The 23,546-nt window shown below is 46.6% G+C and overlaps 1 protein-coding gene across 1 annotated transcript in view; it reads right to left on the bottom strand.

Moving 5' to 3' along the window:
• Positions 1-23,112, bottom strand: part of EIPR1 (EARP complex and GARP complex interacting protein 1) — a 139,097-nt gene extending 115,985 nt beyond the window's left edge. Inside the window, exons 1-2 of the mRNA XM_046663357.1 lie at positions 22,978-23,112; positions 16,584-16,667 (exon numbers count right to left, since the gene is read on the bottom strand). Of these exons, the coding sequence (XP_046519313.1) occupies positions 16,584-16,667; positions 22,978-23,019 (126 nt within the window). The 5' untranslated portion in view covers positions 23,020-23,112. The remainder of the gene's footprint in view (positions 1-16,583; positions 16,668-22,977) is intronic.
• Between the last annotated feature and the right edge of the window lie 434 nt (positions 23,113-23,546).

Below are 23,546 nucleotides of genomic sequence, written 5' to 3'. Positions count from 1 at the left end.
GACAGGAGTGACCACACGGCGCCCACTCCGCAACAGGCATCCCTCAACTCACACGTCAGCAGGGCCTGGTGGGAGGGAGGAGCAAGGACTGGGCGTGAACACATCTTTTAACACTTTAAAAATGAGACCAACAGCTGTCACCAATTATCATCATGGACTATTAAGGAGAATAGTATCACATTTTAGCCACTAAATGAAAAGTTAAATATCCTATGTCCACACTTTTCTGGAAAATTTTTAGAGGAATTAAAATGATGTTCACATTCACTCTCTTACCAGTACCCAAGTCAATGAGAAAAATAAAACACTTATTTTAAAAATAAATTTATACTAAGAAAATATTCATGGATCTGCAGAGAGATTTATATCTCAGAATGTTCACTATGTCATTGATTACCATAATGAAAACTTTGAAGTCACCTAAATTTCTGATAACAGGGAACTGTTCAAATAAACTGTAGTATCTGCCTGTAACATAACCCTACGGAGCCATTCGATGTACTAGGAAAGACCACTTCGTACCAGGAAAAGGGTCCACAGTATACACCGAAGGGGAAAAGAACAAAGAAAAGAGCTGCGCAAATGCGACATGACTGTTTCTTTAAGGAGGCACGCCCGTCCAAGGAGAGGACAGTGGAAGGCGGCCGGTTCTCTCTGGACAGCAGGACTGCAGCAGCTTTCCTTTACCTCTTTGTGGCTCATTTGTACTTTTAACATTTTTTCATGATTAATATGTATTACTTTGCAATCAGAACAAACACTAAATGCTATTTTAAAAAATGTCTCCATGACACCCAAAAGCATCCACACTGGACGAGCCTCAGAGGCTCCGGTTTGAGTCCTACGGCTCCTCTTGCGCAGTGTCTCTGTTGGAATCACTCCAGGTCCCTGAAGGGGTCGCTTTGGACTCAGAGTAGAATTCAAATCCCACCACTGCCACTTGAAACCTGTATGACTCTGAACCTCAATTTCCCCAAGTGAAAGATGAAGACAAAGGTACTGTCGATGAAAATAATGCATAACCAAACTATAAATGAAAATTTGGGAGAGTTTATTCTGAGCTATAATCTGAGGACCATGGCCTGGGGCCTTTCTTCCCGAAGGAAGAAAGGGCACTGAAGAAGTGGGGTGCACAGAGTAGTTATATACCCCCAAACAGAACGTTTCACATATGATTGAAATGTCCCTTTTACAATAGTCGCGAGACTGCTCTGTCAGCACAGCGATTGATGGACACAGCAGGTAGCTCTGCTGTCTCGGTGAACACAGCAGGGTGGCAGGTCTGCTGTCTCGAGCTGGGTGGTCACAGGTGAGCTGGGTGGTCAAAGGTGAGCACAGCAATCAGTTCCTAGCCTAAGGAAAGATGCTTATCCTTAAGGAAATGCCAATGTGGGGGGAAGTTGCACCTTTATCTTAAGGGCGTTTGTTCTTGCCATGGGAAATGTTTAAAGCAGATATACAACACGTGCTCAACAGCCAAAGTCAGGCCCTTTTGGAAAAACAAAGTCAGGCCGAATTAGGTTCACACCAAATGTCTTCCTCATATTCTCCAATATATCCTATTGCTTGCCATTTTTATTTGTCAGTAAGAATGTCCTAGGATTAGGAGAAACCAAAAGCAGTGTGGGGGAGTGGCATTGGCCACCCCAAGATATATCTCTTTGGCATGAGGATTATTTGGGGCTGGTTACTTTTAATAAACTGGGACAGGGAAGGAGGCTCTGAGGAGTGGAACTTGCTTACCCTTTGTTAAGAAACATTTACATTTGTAACATTTACTGTAAAATTGTCTCCCTCTGTACCAGGAAGAAGGGGGATGACCTTATCTCTAGAAACTCCTATCAATACAGAATGCAAGGACTTAAATCTGCATAATAATCTTATTCCTGTTTCTGGTAACCTCCTGTAACTGACTTCCCCCACCCCCAACATCCTCCTTTGTCTTTAGCTGGATATGATATTTCAGGTGGGGGCTTCAGCCATTTTGGTGAGTTGCTCAGCTTGCCTGAGCCTCTCCCATGTGTACATGTTATAAAGCTTTGTTTACTTTTCTTCTGCTATTCTGTCTCATGTGAATTTAATTCATTCTCCAGCCAGACGAATCCAGAGAGTAGAGGAAATGTCTTCCTCCCCTACAGCAGGAACACACAGCTTCCCATAGGGTAAGAGCCTGAAAACACTGTTACACCCATTCTCTTCTGGGGAGAGATTAAAAATCATTACTATTATTTTTACCTTTAAAACTATTTTCAGTGAGTTTCCCCCAGCACTCACAGCCCAATGCCCTTTCACACTGGGTTCAGAAATACTCCTTGTGGGCAGCTTCGACATCACAAATTACGTATCTAAGAACTAGGCGACTATAACGTGGCACTATTTTTAAGTGAAGGTTTAATGTGCTTTTTCCTTTCCCTATGTGAGGGGATTTTACCTGTCAACCGCCTTTCCCTCTGAGACATGCTAGACATTTAAAAATCTATTGATAATTTATCATTAGATGATTATTGAGAAAAATATTTGGCAGTACTTACTAAAGCTAAACACACATATGTCCGATTGTCACTGGCTAATTGCCCCAAAGAACGCAAGGGTGGGTTTGGAAGCATCTAATTGTTTTTCCAAATTGGTTTTTTTCCCTTTTGTTATGTCAAGGAGATCCAATCACCAACCACCCTGAACCAGACCGAGCCTCCCCACAGAGCTATGTCTATGACCTTTGCCTTATTTTAAATGCTAAGATCACTTCAGGAGGAGCATAGGCCTTATTACCATCAGCCGCAGTGTGTGTGGAAGCGTGTTTTCCAACTAAGCCTGCGCAAGCAAATATCCACCTCTTCCTTTTGAATATTTATTCCCCTCCAAAATAAAAGGTCCCTGCTTCCCTTTGTTCAGGGACACCATGACTTTGGAAATGATTCCTCATCGTCTCCTATTTGCTGCAAATACATACTTTATTGTGTGAGACTACTTCTCGTGGAGAGTCTGATTTAATTCACCAGGAGGGAACCCACTTCGGTTTCGGTAACACGATGACCCAGCAATTCTACTGCTGGGTACGTGCCCACCAGACACTAAAACAAAGATGTGCTGCTGGGCACATACCCAACAAACTCCAAAACAAAGACAGGTGCAAGGATGTTCATAGCAGCCTTATTCATGGCAGCCAAAAATGGTACACAGCCCAGACGTCCATCAACAGTAGAATGGGTAAATAAATCGTGGGCTATTCATAAAATGGCATACTTACAGTAATGAAAACTAACAAGTGACAGATACACAGAACAATGGTGATGAAACTCACAGACAGTATCGAATGAGAAAAATCAAATATCAGAGCCACATATGGTGTAATTCCATTTATACAAAGTTAAAAAGCAGGCAGAACAAACCTAGGGTGAGATAGCAGTGGCCACCCCCAACGGGGACTAGGGCTGGAGCTGGTTCAGACTCGGAGACTCTCAAGGGGCTGCGGGTGCTGGAGTTGACGTTGACAGCAGTTATACGGGTGTGAGACGGGTGTGAGCATGGGGGGATGAATGTGTGAGGGTGTAAACACGTATCAAGCCGTATACTTTAGATACGTGTACTCCAACGTATGTAGCAAAACAAAAGTGAGGAAATTCATTCTGTATTATAACCAATGACTTAAACATTTAAAAATAAGAATTCTGTGATGCAAATTTCTATTTATTACATTAGCCAACTTTTTTAAGTGGTGACAACTTTCGACACAAAATAATCAATAACTATTCTACAGATAAGAGAAATCGGGTGAGTTTATTATGAGCCAGAGTGAGGATTATAACCCGGGAAGGCCTTAGAAAGCGTTCCGGAGAAGCATGGGTTTCAGTACGGTCTTCCATCTTTTTAGAACATACATTCAACACACCCAGGATACATTTTCATGAAAGTTTCAAAGAGGTATTTAGTTGCAAATTAGCCAGTCAACATGACCTTGGTGTGGGGAAAGGGACGAATCCAGGGCATTACCAATAGGGCGTAGGAGAGGAGTCTGCATTCTTATCTCAAGAGAGTGTGTTCTTTCATTCAATGGTTAAGCAGACCTACAATGTGTGTTTGATAGGCCGTAAGTCAGGCTTTTGAGTTCAAGCAGAATCAGTTTTGAACCTGAATAGTTACCCTGTATACCTCAATATGTGGAAATCTCCAATACTGGCAAGGCTATGGTAAAACTGGCAGTTGTTATGTGCCGTCAGGTTGGCTCCAACTCCTGACAATCCTATGAATGAGTGACGTCCACAGCGTCCTGTCTTCAACAGCCCTGCTCAGCTCCTGCAGACTCACGCCTGTGGCTTCCTTTACGGACTCAATCCATCTCATATTTGGTTCCTCTTTTCCTGCTGCTTCCACTTTTCCCAGCATTATGGTCTTTTCCAAAGAATCCTGCATCTCACGATGGGCCCGCAGTAGGACAGCCTTGGTTTTATCATTTTTGCCTCCAGTGACAGTTCAGGCTCAATTTGCTCCGGGACCCACTTGTTCATCTTTCTGGCAGTCCAGGGTATCCGCAGAGCTCTCCTCCGATGCCACATTTCAAGTGAATCCGTTTTTTTCCTGTCACTTTTTCATTGTCCAGTTTTCGCACCCATACACAGTAATGGGGACTACGACGGTGTGGATAACCTTGGCCTTGGTCTCTAACAACACCTCCTTGCACTTGATGATCTTTCCTAATTCTTTCATTGCTGTTTCCCAGTCTCAGTCTCCTCTTGATTTCTTGGCTGCAGTCTCCATTTAAATTGATGACTGAACCACGGTAAACAAATCTTTAACAATTCACCTTGGTTCGGTCATCAATTTAAATGGTAAAACTGGTACACATTGTAAATGTAGGTAATACTTTTAGAAGATTTCTTATAATATGTAAATAAGAACTACATAAGTGTTAAAATTGAAAGAGTAATTTGATTTCTTGAAAGTTGTCCCAAAGAATAAATGAACAAAAAAAGTTATGGAATTATTATGTAGCTTTAAAAATCATGATTAAGAGCAATTATAAATACCAAAAACGCTATGAAAGCATTAAATTTTAAAAGCAGAATATAAAATGGCATGCAATTATATAAAAGTCACATGTGAACACAGACTAAGAGGTAATATACAAAATGAGGAATAATTTTTGTGTTGTTAGGATGAACAGGGAACTTCTTCAGTGTTTGACACCCTCTCTACTTGTCAGGTAATCCATCAACACTGAACAGAAGCACTTAAATACACCAGTTTTCTGTTCCCCAGATCCATCCCCCTGCAACGCACTGAAGCATGAGGAGCACCGCAAGGTGGGAGCACTAGAGCTCTGGTTTCAGAATTCCTCACTTGCTGGCTCTGCCGACCCATCCATCAAGAAAGCACACCGTCCTCCCTGCATCCTCCCCTGCTCACCATCCTCCCCGCTCACCATCCCCCTGCACATCATCCTCCCTGCTGTCATCCCTGCAACCTCCCCTGCACACCATCCTCCCTGCACCCTCCCATGCACATCATCCTTCCCACTCACCATCCTCCCCGCTCGCCATCCTCCCTGCATCCTCCCCTGCACATCATCCTCCCTGAGCACCATCCTCCCGGCTCCTCGTCCTCCCTGCACACTGTCCCCCTACACACCATCCTCCATGCTCACCGTCCTCCCTGCATCCTCCCCTGCACATCATCCTCCCTGCTCGCCATCCTCCCCACACACCATCCTCCCTGCACACTGGCTCCCCAGCCACCCTCCAAGCCTGACCTCTCCCTCTGCACAAGTCCCCGTACCTGTCCAGTGCTCCTGCTGTGCCCACATCTCCTGCTCCCCCAGAGTCCTTGCTCTCATCTGGGGGAGGGTCTTTCTTCTCTCCACTTTGACAGAAAGCTCTTTTCTTTCTTGTGCAGACACAAGCGCATGCTGTCCAGCCAGGCTCTATCACTTGATCCAAACAGATCTTCTCTAGGTTCCTTCCTTGCCCACTCAGGCATGGAAGCCAGCCTCCTCCCCGCTCAGTAGCGAGAAAAGAGGAGTCTAAGACCCCCCCAGTCCCATCTCTCCTAAGCAGATACACTCTAATAATGTGCCTCTTAACCTTCATCTTTAAGTTTGTGAGTCCTAAGATTCTTCCGTATATCCTCACTTACAGCAGGTTCACGAACAGGTCCAAAGGACACATCTTCATGAAGTGTTATTAATTAATCTGGGTGTGTTACACCATCGTGGCACGTGGAGATCCCCACCCTCCACAACACTGGGCTCTGCATTGCAGCAGGTTAGCAAAAGAATACCAGAGAGTTCCTGACTCTGAAGAAGGAGACTGTATCTTAACTGTCTATTCTCAGGCAACCATCTTTTGGCGCCACTCACCTAAACAGTGATCTTTACTATACATATTGAAGATTTTATTATTTTTATTTTTAAACTAAATCAGGGTATGGGGGTTGCTGCAGTCTCCGATGCATATCCAGTAAAACAAAAGACTATCAGGAACTAAGACCAGATGGCTGCCCCAGCTGGAGACCAGCCCCCTATATAACTGGCCTGCAGTCTTCGTTCTGTAAGATGTTCTTTCAGACATGAGTTGGTCATCTTCCCCCTTGCTAGCAAGCTGTAATAAAACCCTTTCTCTCCTATCACCTTGCCCCTCAAGTATTGGCATGTCTTGCCACAGGCAGATGACCCCACCTTGGGCAGTTAACACACCTTCCACCCAGCTCACACTGGAAGTACAAAGAAATGTTCTGTTGAATAAATATATGTAGTTACAGGCCTACTACAAAAAACAAGTGAATACAATGGAGAAAACACTATAATTCAGGTGAGTACAAAAGACTATAGGGGCACAAAAGAAAGACCAGTTAATATTGGCTCAGAGGGTCGGGAAAACATGTGGTCGTCTGGGCAGTGCTTAAACGTTGCTTTAAATTCTTCATGCCATGTCTGAGTTTTTGAAATGTTTTTAACAGCTTATAATGAAGATCAAACTCATATATTTTGAATTACCATTATTAAAATTTTTAAAGTTGGACTTACCAGTGGAGGTCTATAAAAATTTAGGAGTGAGAGTTATAAAATTTATTAGGAAGCCCGTAAAGATGATGTTAATCAATCCTCCTCACTTTCCTGGAGAATCAGGGCTGAGAGAGAGGTGTCCCTTGTCCACAGCTGCCCCCACTCCTCAGAGCCCCAGGACCAGGTTTGAGCGCGTGACTCCACTGCCCTGTCTTTCCATTTCATCTCTCTTATTGAAGTGAAGGTAAACAAACTCTTGAAAATTCAAAAGAAAATGTGGATAAAATCAGAAATGGAAAATGAAAAGCTCCCCTCTTAGGGGAAGTTAAAGATCCAACGGCTTCCCCCTGGGCAAGATTCCTCCGGCCACTGACTGCAGCCCTCCCCAGGGTCACTGGACAGCCCTGGCTAGAAGATTCCAGGTCCACAGCAGACTCTAGCCCATGGCCTCACCTGTCCTGGCTTTATTATCCATCCAAAAAGTACCCTTGGGCTGGCACTTCCTTAAGAGGAATCCAGACTGCAGGCCGCCAGACCTGGCGAAGCCACGCTCAGGGGCTCACATCAGCAGTCTTCTTCACCGCAGTCCAGGTGGCATCCCTGCAAACTCACTCTCCACGCAGCCGTTTTGCTTCAGCGTGATAAGCCAAAGGCAAAGTGATACGGGGTCAGGAGGCCTGGGTTCCAGTTTGGGTGCTGCCACTTCCTGCCTGTGTTACCGGGGGCAGGCCACTAACTCTTTCTGGGCTCCTGCTTTGCATCTATAAATTCAGGGAACGTGATTGCTAAGATCTCTTTGTTCTAATTGAATCACATACTGGTCCTTCAGCTAGGACTTTAAACGGCAAGCAACAGTGCTGTTATGAAACGTGCTACACATTCCAGTACTTTTATGCCCAGAGTGTGACTACCATCTACCCATCCATATTCGCACTCTTCACCTGAGCAAATAAGCCCCAGCACAGGAACATCCATGAAGCCCAAACTATGTTTGGCAGCCCAGGAAAAAAGACCCCATATTCCACATTCCACAGCTCTCAGCGCCCAGCGAGGGCATTTCCTGGAACAGTGGTGGCTTAGTCCATTCAGGCTGCTATAACAGAACACCACAGACCGGGTGGCTTATAAACAACAGAGATTTACTTCCCACAGTCATGGGGTCTGGAAGTGCAAGATCAAGGAGCTGGCAGACTCTGCGTCTGGTAAGAGCTGCTTCCTGGATCACAGACGGCATCTTCCCACTGTGTCCTCACAAGGAGGAAGGGGAGAGGGAGCCCTGTGGGGCCTAACAGAGGAGCGCTAATCCCATTAATGAGAGCTCCACCCTCAAGACTGAGCAGCTTCCAAAGGCCGCACCTAATCCCATCATCCCATCACCTTGGAGGTTAGGGTCCAACACGTGAACCTGGGGGAGACGCACACTCGGACCACAGCAAGGGGACAAGATGGAGGCTCCCCTGCAGCATCGCGTCAAGGGCCACGGAAAAGCTGGAACCTAAACAGGTCACTGGAATGCCACCAGCTTCTCTTTATCATCACACTTCTGGATATAAATCTAAAAAGTAGAAAAACACAATGTAGAATTCTATTTTTTAAGAAAGAAAACTAAAGGGCATGTTCCATACCATAAGAATTCTCAGACAAAGAAGAGGAGAACAATTCATAGAAGCAAGAAAGGAAGGACACACATGCACGAGGGAGGCGGCACTCGGTCTACTCGTGTTCATGTTCATCTTCACAGAGGGGCACCCCTCTGACTCGCTCCAGGCGCAGGATTCGCATGAAGAACAACCAGCACAGTCAGGAAGGTGCTGCAGGGAAACCCCCGTGAGACAGACTGTCGGGAAAACCTCTAAGACACAAGCACAAGCACACCTCTCCCGGCACAGTTTCAATCAGAAGCAGAGACGGACACCCGCCATGAAACCGCAGCAGGGCTCCACGGAAGGCTCCAGGCATCTACTTCTCATGATTCCAGCGGGATAAACTGGCAAGGGGTTTTGATCTGATTCTCCTTGATATCCAGACCAACCGATCTGATGGAACTTACCTGCACAAAAACAGAATTGGATGCCCAGGCATGGGATTCGTGAATAGCATAACTTCTTTAGACAGAAAAAAAACCACCAGAAGAAATATGGTTTGTTTGCCTGAAGATATAAGAGGATACCAAAAAAACACATCACAGGGCATCATAACATTCCCGTGTGAAAAGTAAGTGCATCTGCTAAATTGGACCTAATTATTGCAAGGCTTGTGACCTTCCTTAAAATACGTCCATCCAATGACAACCTACTCAGGGCCAGACATCAAAAGGACCCAATGGTGCCTGGCCCTTGTCCTCAGAACACTGACAATACACATCGGGGATGGAGAGGCATAATAGTAACTGGGAGAATAAATATAAGATGAAAATAACTGGAACACTATGCATTAAATCCTACACAGAGGTACGTGTTCACAGAGACAGACAAGAGTGGAGGAAAGAGGGCAGTTACTTCCCAGATGGGGAACCAGAAGAAGGGTGACAGGAAGACTTCACATAAAAGCTGACATGAGGGGCTGGCCCAGTGGCGTAGTGGTTAAGTTTGCATACTCAGTTTTGGCAGCCCAAGGTTCACAGGTTTGGATCCAGGCAGGGATCTACACACTGCTCATCATGCCACGCTGTGGCGGCATAACATATACAAAATGGAGGAAAATTGGCAACAGATGTTAACTCAGGGCCACTCTTCCTCACTCAAAAAAAAAAGGTGCCGTGAGCCACATGTGGGGGAGAGGAGTCTCAAAACATGCCCAGAAGAGTATCAATTTCACCCCAAGCCTGAAGAGTGAGCACCCCAGCCAGACTCCTCCTCACACCATAGGGAGAGATTTCAGGGATGCCCACCAACCTGGCAGTCACACCTGGGCTGCCAGAGAGTAGATGCCAGGGACACAGGGACCCCAGAGAGCGCCTTGGGCAACTCGCCTTTGACGCTGAAAAGAACATACTAGCCTCCCCAAATTCAGCAGGCCATCTGGGACCCACCGTAGAAATAGAGGGCCCCTGAGGGTAAAGCCCACCCTGAAGAAAGTAAAATACAGAAATGAGAAGGATGGGTTCTCAGCACTATTGCTGCGCCACCAACCCAGCCTCACCCAAAACCACGCTCCTCGAGAACCTTCTGTGACATGAATTCCCGTCATCATTAGTGGGGTGGGTAGGGGAGGGAAGAAGGGAAGGGAGGGGGGAGAAATGGAGGCTCAGTTAGTCTGGAGTGGGGCCAGGAATCTGAATTTCTAACAAATCCCCAGGTGATTCTGAGGGCAGCCAAGGAGGGGACTTGCAGGCAGAGGGGGCACATGACAAAGCTATCCTTATCAAAATACAAACACAGAACAATGGGGCTTACAAGTTAAAAAGGAGAACAGCTCCGAGGGAAAGAAGCCAGCTGTGCTGTCACCCCCTTCATGACCTTGACCACAATGTCAGGGCTATGTTGAGAAAGAACAAGCCATAGTCCTCTTTGTCACCCTGGCATTCACCCCATCAACATAAGAAATAGGGGGCTAGCAATAAGCAAAGAAAACCTGCAGGAAAAGCACAATGCGAAAGCAAAGAAATCCCTCGGATCTGGAATCCCCGGTTCCCAGGCTCTGCCCAAGCTTCCCCACAGGGCCACCAACAGCACACACCTTCCAAGAAAAAAATGCACCTTCCTCATGAAGGAGAACCCAGGAGAGGACAGACTCCAGAAATGCTCATCCTGCTCCTAACACAGACAGAGTCCTGAGCAAAATTAAGGGCACAAAAAATAGCGCGCAGTTCATCTGACAAAGAAAGGCCAGCAACTGTGACAGCTCCTAAAATTGTCAGTGAAATGGCGCAGCTGAATTAAGTAGTAATGATGCAGGTGCCAGGCACTTTCTAGGGAATTAATGACTGCCTGGGAGGAGCTGATGGCCTGAGGCAAAGCCAGGGGCCATTAACCCCAACCAGCCAGCCACGATTCCCCAGGAAGGGCCAGGGAGCTCAGGCACTCAAACGGGGAGGGGCTGGGGCTTCAGAGCCTGCTGGAGGAGACAGGATTCTATTGTCACAGTCCCCGCATGCAGCACTGCAGCCACAGCCAGCCATGAGCAGTACCACACGGCAGGGGCCCCAGGCTTGGGCCTGGGCAGAGCCGTCCTGATCTTGGGACATCTCTTTTCACAGAGATGCTGCATGGCAAGAGCACTAGCACCCCATCCGCGTGGGTGTCTGCGCATAAGTGTAAACAGAGTAGGTCTTTAGGGCACACATTCGTACTGTAAAAGATGACACGAGTAGAGCCATATTAAAACAGAGCCAGGACAGCCATTTCAGAGGAACTGCCTTGCATGTCTTGTTTCCCTTATCTTCCAAATTGGACCAAACCACCAACACACCAAGAAGTCAGTAAAGACAAGAATGCCCTGTTTGTAAGGACTGATGAAACTGGACTTCTCTGATGATGGAATCTCCTGCCAATCTGTGAAGTACAAACGCAGCCTTACCTCACCTAGCACCCATGAACTCTTCTTTAATACAACTCACCTCATCTTCCTCCCTTTGTCCCATAAAAACTCTGAGCCCCTCTCCTGTAACTGGGACACTATTTGGGTTTCTACCTGAATCTGAGCTGCCTGAACTGCAATCCTTTGATCCCAAATAAACATTTTGCGTCTTAAACCGGTTTCTGGTTTCGCAGGTTGACAGTAGCACACATGCTCATGGCTAAAGTGCAAAACGAAACAAGATGAGGAGGGAAGAGAGCAGCAGCGTGTTATGGTCACAGTTCTGCCACATTCCAGCTGGGTCACCTTGGGGAAACCACGTGACTGCTTAGGGCCAACTGCCTCATCTGTTTAGAAATGGGGTCAATGAGCACCTGTTCTGTCCACTGAGGTAGCAGTTTGGGAATTGCCTGGACCCGGCTGACCCCGGGGTGAGTTGCCTCCTCCAGCCAGCTCCCCCACCCCCACCCTGGACACGTGCAATGACCTCTCTGGCCCTCAGTCCCCTGGGATCCCGCCTCATTCATCTCCACACCAGATCCTGGCTGTCAACTCGAAGTGTGCTCCGAAGTGGGTCCTCACCAGACAGCTGCTAGAGAACCACACCAGTCACACTGCCTGGTGGTGACACAGACACCACCGAAGACAGAGGCACCAGAGGGGAATGCCTATGCTCAGAGGCTGTCAAAGAAGAAGCTGGAGTCTGGTCACCCTCACTGGAGACAGGTAAGCTCAGGAGGGCCTAAAGGAGACGGGTAGTCAGTGACGAGTTTTTCATCACTTTACAACACACTTGATAATCATATAATAACGCTGCTGCAAAACACAGGGACACTGCACTTCTTCTGGAGAGAGCAGCAGAACTGCCAATGCCGTGCTCACCCTCCCAGGGTGGGGGTCTCCTATCCACAAGGGGACAGTTACCAGACCCAGGACAGGACACAGCAGGCACCCGAGGCAGCCTAGCTGACAGCGAGCCTCAGGAAACGTGCATGTCACACGTGGGAGGAAACACGTGTGTCACATGTGAGGAAACGTGTCACATGTGAGAGGAACACACATGCCACATACAAGAGGAACATGCATGTCAGGTGTGGGAGGGAGCTCACGTATGGCATATGAGAGGAAGCAGGTGTGCTATGTGTGGGAGGGAGCACTGTGTCATGTGTGAGCAAGGTGTGTGTCAGGTGTGAGAGGAAGCACACACCACTTATAAGAGGAACATACGTGTCACAAGAGAGAAAATGCATGTCTCATGTGAGTGAGAGGGACATACGTGTCCTCATGTGAGGGGAAACATGCATGTTGAGTGTGAGGGCTGACTGTTTCCAGAAGTACATGTGAGCACAGCATGCATGTCTGACCCTCCTCCTTCCTCTCGCCTCTCCCTCCTCCCCAGGGCTCCCCGCCCAGGAGTGAACCAAAGGACTATGAAAACACAGGGTCATCGGCAAGTGACACACATTTCATCGGAGTCTGAAGGCCTCAGCTCAAATGCCACCTTCTCTGTGACGCTGGCCCTAATGCCACTAGGAAGAAATAAGTGCCCCTTCTGGTCACACACCTCTCTTACAATTATTACTGCAATTATCTCCAAGTCTGTTTCACCGTTTCACTGAAAGCTCAACTTGAGCGTGAGTGTATCTGCTCATTTTTTGTGTATCTAATACATAACAGAGCGAAGGGAATTAGAATCAGAAATGCTACATAAGCATTTGATGAATGAATGAATGAATGTCCCAACAAGGTCACACACCCTTCCCAGAAACAGAAAAGGAAACACTAGCACTTGGAAAACACTCTTTCATACCTATCATTTGGATTCACAGACAAAAGACCACGACAGGTGAAGGGTGGAAACAGGAAGTTCTAAAACCCATCCTTTAACTCAGCCATGGCTAGGAAAATGTAACTGAGGCCAGGGGCTGCAAGCCTGAACTGACAGTTTAATGAGGAAGTTTGAAAGGAATGAGACAATAATGCAGCAGTTCTGCAAGAAAAGCACTCGAGCAGCAATTACATATTGGAGGATATGGAAAAGGTTTCCAAATGGTTACATACTTGTTACCATAAAATTTAAGCTGGATGTATAACTTTTCTATACCTTAGGACTGGAAAGTTGAGTTTCTAAGACTGATTATTAAGAAGGTCAAAAGTTGGGTGCCAGCCCCGTGGCCTAGCGGTTAAGTTCTACGTGCTCCCCTTTGGCAGCCCGGGTTCCCAGGTTCGGATCCCTGGCATGGACCTACACAAAAAAGGGAGGAAGACTGGCACAGATGTTAGCTCAGGGCAAATCCTCCTCAGCAAAAAGAAGTCAAAAGTCTCTAATATAATGAGAAAATGTCTCTTTCACTATGTCCAATGACTGATGATTTGCATTGTAGAAATGAAGACTGTTTGCCCCAAGAAACCAAATTTGATAAAGCTAGGTAGAGAATTGCAAACTACGTTTATCCTGGAAGGGTGACTTCACCAGCCCACCTGGGATAACTACAGCTCACTACGACAGTGCCACTCATGGCCACTCAGCAGGTAGTCCCGAAGCCTGCAAGAAATGCAAATGATTGGGCCCACACCAGCATTATCTTGCTCAAAAAGGATATAAGTCAGGTCAAGGCACTTTTCATTATTTGGAGCTGATCCTTTCATAACCAAATGGTTTGTAATTTTGGCTGATAAAACCAGGTACAACGTAACATTAATAATGCCTTACATTGCCTCATTTTGTTTTTAATTCATGTGTTTCTGTTAGCTTTTAATATTTTTTGAGAAAAATTATATAAGTATCTCTCATTAAATAATCATAATGGTAATAATAATTTCTTCCTTATTCTCAGAAAGTTGAAAAACTGATGCTCAGGGGCCAGCCCAGTGGCACAGCAGTTAGCTTTGCACATTCTGCTTCAGCCATCCAGGGTTCACTGGTTTGGACCCTGGGTATGCACCTATGCACCGCTTGGCACACCATGCTGTGGCAGGCGTCCCACACATAAAGAAGAGGAAGATGGGCACGGATGTTAGCTCAGGGCTGATCTTCCTCAGCAAAAAGAGGAGGACTGGCAGCAGATGTTAGCTCAGGGCTAATCTTCCTCAAAAAAAAAAAAACAAAACAAAACTGATGCTCAACCAAAAATGTCACTGGTACAGCCTCAGAATTGGGTGAAATTAAAAAGCAAGCAGATGAGAAGAAGGCTCTTAGAAGCCTGGGGACAAAGCCAGGTAGAACACTCTAACACTGCCCTGTGACAGATTCTGCACAAAGCCGATCACCAGACAAAAGCCCCGTGCCTGACTTCAGACTCCTACCCACTGGGCTCCTTTGTGCCGGGCTTTGTGGTCGGGGCAGGGGGGCATGTTGTGGGGGGGCTCCACACTGCGGGCGGCTGAGCTGCCTCAGGGGAAGCAGCTGTGCCTCCATCACCAGCTGTCTGTGCTGCCACCTGGTTAGTCTTCCTCCCTCTCCCCTTCAAGCAGCATCCCCCAGGCGGCATGGTGTCATTATGGGGACTCCTCTTGGCCCGCGAGACAGCCACTGGTAACTATTTTTACAAATCAACCATTCTCACCTGACATTTCCCAGGAGAAAAGTAACACAGACACACAGACACACACACGCACACGCACGTTCAGAAAACTGAAAACTAGAAACCAAACAATTTACATCACAACCATTCACGTCACCTGAAGACAACCATGGCTCAAACTTGGAGCCCTCTTGACCTAGTTCCTTCTAGTCTTTATTCTACGCAGAGATTCCATTTTATACTTTATCTACTTTTTTTATTGTGGTATAACTGACATTATATTAGTCTCAGGTGTACAATGTAGTAATTCAATATTAGTATATATTGAAAAATTATCTTTTTTTACACAATAGTCATCATATAGTATACACAGTTTTAACATTTCGCTGAATCACCTAACAATTCTTAAGTTGTGATGTTTATGAGGACTTAATAACTTATAATGAGCACAGTGTGTGAATACTACTCCACCAACAGTAACCACAGTCAACCAGGATGAGTCATAGGAACCTGCCATTATAAACAACAATTTCATATTATCCAAACTGTTATTTGCACATTTGGACTGCTTCTAATTTTTTACGATTATATGCACCATTATAATACTACTCCTTGTAAATAAAGGTTTTTCTATGTTTTGGGTATAGGAATTACAGGTTAAACAATATGAACATTAACTTATAAAGCTCTGGATGTATAGCACCAAATTAGCTGCCAAAATGACTATGCCCATCTGAAACCCCTCATCAACATATGACAGTGACAATTTCATCATACTCCATGCAGTACCGAATATTCTCTGACTACTGTAATGTCATTTCCCCTGTGTGACCATGGTAACTGGGTAGGGGCCCTGCCCCATTCGACATGGCCTTATGTGCATCTCCCCAGGGTCAAAGCCAGTGCACACCTTCACTACACCCACTGCACCTGTGACGTACAGAAAGTGCACGGCTTTATCCCTATTTTAGCGATGAGGAAAATGAAGTCCAGGAAGCTTAATCCATTTGCTCAAGGTCACACGCTTATGTCAAGCATGAACTAACCCCCAATCTCATGAATATCCAATATTCACCCAACATTCTTTCTATGACAGTGGCCAGAACAGCAAATGGGTCACATCCTATATGTCTACCTGGATCAACTGGCAGTGACAGCCTGGAGCTCTCTGTTGACACAGGACTATGGCCTCGTCCAGGCTCAGCTACAGAGAGTGCTGAGAGCTCTGAAAGAAGTCATCCACTGGCCCGGGGAGATGGGGAGGCTGCCCACGTGCCCGGATGCCTCTCAATCACTTACAGTAAATCCTGTACACGCACAAGACCAAAACAGAAAACTACGACAGCACTGCTACGCAGAGTAAGTTTAAATTGTGGAACTCAATCAGTATATACAGTTGGATATTTAAATCCCAACGAAAGTTTTATTTTGTTTGTGTGGCATTAATCTTCTCAAATGTTGCTTCAAAAACCAAGAGCAAAGTGGTTATAAAACTAAGAATAGGCTTAGTAATTAACATGTATACATTTGTCAAAAATAGTTACCTGATTATCATATTTAAGAGACTGCGTCCCAACCAAAAACCGAATGGCATCTGTTTCTGCAGTCTGAGGTGTAAGAGCACGTGCCTGCAGGAGAGAAGGAAAATACACACCCATTTATGATGTTAGATTTAACAGACAAATTAAAAGGGCAGTTACCTCCTCCATGCTGATGGAGCATCAATTAGCACAAAGATCTGCAAGGCAATTTAGAAATATGTATGAAAAGCCTTCAACTTTTGTACACTGTGTGACACAACGATTCCACTTCAAATGTGTATATGGAAGCAATGTAAATGGGCACGAAAATTAAGCGATAAAGATGTACATTGTGTTTTTTAATAAAACCATAATTTTCAACAGTAATAGACTGGTTGAACGTATTATTCTTCAACAAAACAACAGAAAACAGCTCCCAGCAATGGCAGAGTGGGCAGTTTAAACCAAGTCTGCTGCAGGGGCAACTGGAAAACTAAACAAAACACTGAATTTGTTTCAAGGCCTCAGAAAGCCACCACAGCAATGAAGAAACACCAGGATCTGGGGAAGGAAGTTTAGAGAGGCACGGCCGACCTCTGGCCCACGTTCACCCAGAGGCATCCATCAATCTGGAAAGTGCGGTGAAGCAGCTGAGGCAGAGACAGCGTCTGACAGCCATGGGCTGGGGCACAAACACAAGGGGAAGAGCCCACCTTGGAGAAGGGGCCAGCAACACATGAGGCCTAGGAGTGAAGTGCACTAGAACGAGACCAACGGCATGACTAACGCTCCAACCTTCTGTCCCCAGTCAGATTCAAGGCCATCTGAGCCGGCGGTCTCCCGTTCCTCGCCCACTCTGCTTTGGCTGCCTGCGGCAGATGTTGTCTGCCCTCTTTTCTCACACCCCGAGTGCAACCAGCCCTATCTTTCAGCAAAAAGCTCACCTCACATTCAGCAGGGAAACAGCCATCCAGGCCTCCTGCCTGGAGGAGGAGCGCTCCCTGGCTCCCCAGCTCCCTGGCTGGCCTGCGGCACAAAAAACCCGAGCCCTCTCTCTCCGTTCCCTCTCCTCTCCTCTGGTTCTTCCCTTTAATGGGAAAGGCAGCCCACATCTCCCCTTGTCCTGTGAAAACATCTTACCTTGACTCATTTCCCTCTCAAGCTACTGCCGGATCTTTGTTCCTCCATTCACTGCAGAACTTAACAGTGGCGTGGATACAGAAAGCCTGCCTCAACGCCACCAGTTCCTCCCTCTGCCACCGAATGGCACAGCCCTCCCTGTGGTCAGACCCAAGGGCCTGCCTCCAGCCCCCCGCCAGAGCTCCATACTCCCCTGACACAGGACCCTCCTTCCCTTTGCCTCAAGGACCCCTTTGTGTCTCAGCGCCAGTCCTCTCCCTGCCCCCTCCTCAGGCTGTGGGTTCGCTCCCATGGTCCCTTCCTTACTCTTCTCAGTCCACACTTTCTCCCCAGGCAAGCTCCCTTTCCCACAGGTACACTGTCATGGCTTGGCTGATGATTTCCAAATGTGAATCTGGTGCCCACTAACCAGCTCCAGGCAGTGCTGCCTAACCAAACTGATCCCGAGTGCCCTCCACACACCTGCTCACCTTTCAGCTAACAAGGCCCCTGCCACCCTCCTCTCCTAACCCATCCCACCTAGTAACTGCACATCTGGCCTTCCACATCTCCTCTCCATCCCCCTGCCACACCTCCCCAGTTCTCCCTTAAATCACATTTCCACAACCTCTTAAGCAACGTTCCTGACTTTCTATATTCCAGCTCATCCTCCACCTGGCCACCTCGTCAAGTCACTCTGGACCTCAGGTTTTCAAACAGTGGGCTTAACAATTCATTTCTCTCTTCCCAAACTCTGGGAAATCATACAAAGCAAGAAGGAGAATGAAAAGCAGAAACATAGACTGTCTTCAGTGGAACGCGGAAATATCTATAACCCAGAAGCACAATACAAAAAGTCTCAAAGATGGAGAAGATTTGGGGCCAGCCCGGTGGCGTAGCTGTTAAGTTCACGCATTCCACTTAGTTGGCCCGGGGTTCTCCCGTTCAGATCCCAGGCACGGACCTACACATCACTTATCAAGCCATGCTGTGGCAGGCATCCCACATATAAAGTAGAGGAGGATGGGCACGGATGTTAGCTCAGGGCCAATCTTCCTCACAAAAAAGCATACTGTAAAAAATAAATAAATAAATAAATATCAAAAAAAACTTCGAAGTAAAATATTTAAAAGAACCCAGCAGAGTCCTGTTTCATGATCAAATGGAATTCTTCCCAAGAATGCATTTAGAAAGTTAGGTCCAACATTTAAAGTTAGGACTACAACTGACCAAAGAAATCAAAAAGAAAGATCATATGATTGTATGATCAGTTCCATGGATACCAAAAGCATTTGAAAAACTGAATCTCTCTCTTTGACTGTAAACTCCTAACAGGTAAACCCTGTGAGCCCTCCAGAGGTGAGCCTGGTGCCACAGGGATTTCCTGCCCTGGCAGCAGGCAGACCCTCCCCTCAGCCGGCGGAGGGTAGAAAAGCCCGGAGCCTGCTCCTCTCCCGTGGCTGCACTGACCACAGGACTCCAGGTGAACCTCCAAGACCACCAGGCAGGTACCAGGAAGCCGGCCTCCCAGTCGCTCCTACCTTTACATGGCTCATGTAATTTCCACTGCTGGCTTTCTAGCCTGGTAGGAATTCCAGGGAAAGTCATCATTCTCGCCAGGCTTCAAACCCACATGGTCCTTTCTGGCCTTGCCGAGGTCACATCCTTAACTTCTAAGAAGGGCAGCACTGGGCTCAAATAGGAGCCACGGGACATGCCCCTACGTTGTTCACACCCCTATTGCCCCATCCACAGCACTGGGCACTCTAAGTCACATGCCTGCCTCTCCCACCTAGGTATGCAGGACGCCACCACTAGCTGAAGCCACACTCCTCCCTATGCCCTCAGAGCTGACACAAGGGATCACTCGGTGTGTCTGTTAAATTATTAGTGGCCCTCACAACTAATGAAGGTCTTCAAAGGTTCAAAGAAATAAGCTTGCAAGAGAGAAACAATTCTGGAGAAATATTTATAATAAAGATCATAATAATTAACAAAGAACAATGTATATGATATTTGAACATGCAAAAAATCTATAAAATGAAACTATAATATGGCTTTGTGCTGAAATGCAACGTCTTCATGCATCAGTTTGGAAGCAGCAAATCCATTTACTGTTTGATCACGGTTACTGTAAGTCCAGTAAAATAATTCTCCTCCCTTTAAGAAAAAGAGTTCTGAAACTCACCCAAGAAATGATAGTATTACGTGTCTTATTAACGTAAACAGATTTTCAGCCATCCTCTTGCAAGGCAAACATGATAGGAACGCCATGCCCTAGATCACCCAGCCACGAAAATGGAAACACACACACTTAAAAACAGCGCAGGGGACGCGACGTCAGGAACTGGAACCCCCAGAAGAGAAACCTGCACTTTACAGGGACACAAATAAATCATATATATACACACACATACATATATATCCATCCTGAGCCATGTATTTTTTGAGGAATAAAAATAAAAATGAGAAACACAAGCAAGCGAGAGCCAGCTCTGATGGCCTAGCAGTTAAAGTTCAGTGCACTCCACTTCGGCAGCCCTCATTTGGTTCCCAGGCACGGAACCACACCACTTGCCTGTCAGCAGCCATGCTGTGGTGGCAGTTCACACAGAAGATGCAGAAGAACTTACAACTATACACAACTATGTACTAGGGCTTTCGGTTGGGGGGGGGCAGGAAGGAAGAGGGAGGAAGATTGGCAACAGATGTTAGTGTAGGGTGAATCTTCCCCTGCAAAAAAAAAAAAACCAGCAAGTGAGTAAGCTAGAACCAAAAACATGTCTGAGGTTTCCAACTAAATCTACAACATAAACAAACAAATAATAATAAAAACAAAGCATCAAAATATTCTCCAAATTGAAGTTACACTTTTATTTCACTTGGTTGAACTCTCTGGGCTTCTCCTAAGCCTTGCTATTTCCCAGGAAAACATTCAGATCTATTTCCTTTAACCACTTAGGCAAACGTATGACATTCACTTGAAGACCAATCCCTGTCAGGTGCCTGATTCATATCACTAGGCCCCACGTTGAATTTACATGGTGTGGCCTGAAAATTCATTTCTCTCTTCCCAAACTAGGAAATCATGCAAAGCAAGAAGGAGAATGAAAAGCAGAAACATAAACCCTGTCTTCAATGAAACTCGGAAACATCTATAATCCAAAATTACACTACAAGAAGAAGGCTCAAAAATGGAGATTAGAGCTGAGAGAAGACGCTGAAGAGGACGCAGGCGGTGACACCCCCAGACACAGGCAGAGGAGCACAGTTCTCTGAGTCAAGTGTGTGCCTGGAAGGGCAATGCCTAAACAATGCCTGGGACCTGCTTGTGACTAAGACTGCAGCCTGATTTTGGTTTAGGCTGCCCTGCTCCCATCTTCCAATTACCTTGACTGACTCAGTGATCCAACAAACAGGTATTATGCAGCTTCTAGGGGACAGAAGAGAAATAAGATGTCTTTCTCAGCCCTGCTGTCCACCGAGAGGAAGGTGGGTCTGCTCTTGAACGTCTGCTTCTGACAGCATCAATACTCTAAATGAGGACCTAAACATGTAGGAGCCAGGGGGTCTTGTTCTGAACAAAAGGACTCACAAAGCAAACAGAGCACTGATCAGGAGGAACCCAGGCCTGAAGCAGCTTCTCTAAGATCCACAAGAGGTTTCACTGCTCTAAAGCCAAGTGTCCTCAATTTTTAAATGGGAAAGAATAATACCCACTCCCAGGGCTGTTGTGACAATTAAATGCCCTGTCATATGACTGTCACAAAGTATCTACTCAGAAAAATCTACCAAAATGAAACAAAAAACAAAACCGGACACAGGACAAAAGCTGGGGTGGAGAGTTTGTGAGAAAGCAGAACGGAGTGGAGCAAGAAGGGAGGGGAGGGAGCCCCAGGAGGGATGTTTCCAAGAAAACACAACAAGAGAACTGATGAGTAACGGGACAGGTCAACCTCACAGAAAAGCATCTCGCACAGCATCTACAGAGCTGTTGATGGGAAGGTCAAGGCTCACGACTACCACACAAGCAAAACTAAACAAAGGAAAAAAGGAGGCATTTAACAACTATGGGAAAAATGAAAAGTTGCACAAGAAAAAAAATGAAATCATAGTACCCTACTTGAATCAGCAGTCAACAAAATTCATACAATTACAAAAACGAAAACCCTGAATACGGATTTGGCAAAAATTTGTGATATAACTATACTGGGAGTCTAAAGGAAGGCAAGGAGAGAGCATTAAAAAAGCCAAAAATCCTCGTGTGACATGACATGCAGTTACCAGATTACGTCCAAGAGATAAAAGCAGGTAAGGTAAAGACTAGAAGAAACCATTTTTAAAAAGTTGAAAGTGCTTGTTCCCAGGGAATCAGAATAGATGGAAAGGGAGTGTTTAGAGCCTGCTGATTTTAATCAGATTTTCAGGAATTTTACTTCTTAAACGACTCAAAAGAATTACTTGGGTTTTTAAAAAGTTTTAAATATACAAAAATAAAAAGAACCAAAATCGTGAACACAAGTCCACAGTCCCTTCCTATGAGCTCAAAGATGGCAGTCATATGATCCCCAAATGCCCATAAACACTAACGTGCTCAGCATTTTCTTCTTTTATTGAGCCCTTTGTGCGGGTCTTCTGCCTTTTACTTACTGTAGTAGCACCTCACTTTCCCCTCCAAACCTCATCACCCCCAGTCAATGGTCAACAGTCAGACCCCCGTCTTCTAAGGTAAACTGCTCTCCACGGCGATCTGAACGGCACTGAAACCAAACCTCCACTATAATTTTCAGTTTTTGACGTTTACCTCAGTAATGGTTCTTCAAACGCAAGAAAGTCATGGCTCGCGAAGTTGTTTAAAGAACTACAAAAACCAGCTACTTCTCTCAAGATAAAGAAATTCAGATAAAATAGTTGACGCCCAAGGCAAGGATCCATTCCATCGATTTGTCAAATCCCAGGAAACAACATTTAATTATCTCAAAGATCCAACCCTGAAGATCAAACCCTCTGGGTTATTTAGGAGATTTCTTAAGGAGATCAAAAAGTTAATAAGTACACAGGCGAAAGATGCACCCACCTGTGTCACGCAGGACCCCAGCCCGTCCTGGGTGACCAAGTGATGTCACCCAGGACCCTGGCCCGTTTTGGGTGACCAACTGATGTCACGCAGGACCCCGGCCCGTCATGGATGACCAGGCCCTTTAGCCCCACAAAGCCCCAGTGTCCTCGGCTGCGCAGAGGGAACCGGGGACCTCGCTCTGCAAACCGCGCGACCCCGTAGGGCCCTCCTGTGACCCACCTGGAACTCCAGCCCGTAAATCACCGGCGCGTCGTCCTCCATGCTGCGGCCGCTCAGACGCCTAAGGTCAGTCCCTAAAGCCGACACACCCCTACCTCAACGCCCATTCATTCCCTCCCGGCCAGGCGGCGCCGAACCAGATACTTTCTGGCCCATCCCACCTCCCGTAGGGCTCACTTCCTGTGTTTTTCTGACGCGTCATCACTACGCTCCTCGCCGGCAGCCAATGGCAGCGGCGCCGGGCTGGTGAGCATGCCCAGTTGGCTCCCATCCGGGCTCCCAACTCCGCTGACCCTGGGAGAGGAGGACCCGGCAGGGAAGAGCTGGGCGGGGGGTGGGGGCCACGGCCTTCCTCGCTTCGTCCAGGTTGTCGCTCCGCCCCCAGGTTGCAGTTACGGGTCCTCAGGTGTCTCCTGCTTGGAGGCCTCTCTGCTCCATGGCCGGAGAGAATCGCTTACCTAGGCTGTGACTCTGTCGTTTGTTATCGTGGGTACTTTCCCGAGCGCCGGGACAAACCCTTTCCATGCGCTGTCTAAAGTTCTTCGGTCCAACCTTACGACTAGGGTACC

The sequence above is a fragment of the Equus quagga genome, chromosome 5, assembly GCF_021613505.1.
Source record: "Equus quagga isolate Etosha38 chromosome 5, UCLA_HA_Equagga_1.0, whole genome shotgun sequence".
Classification (NCBI taxonomy): domain Eukaryota; kingdom Metazoa; phylum Chordata; class Mammalia; order Perissodactyla; family Equidae; genus Equus; species Equus quagga.
The sequence above is the reverse complement of the archived record's forward strand: the minus strand, read 5'-3'. Positions and strand labels throughout refer to the sequence as shown.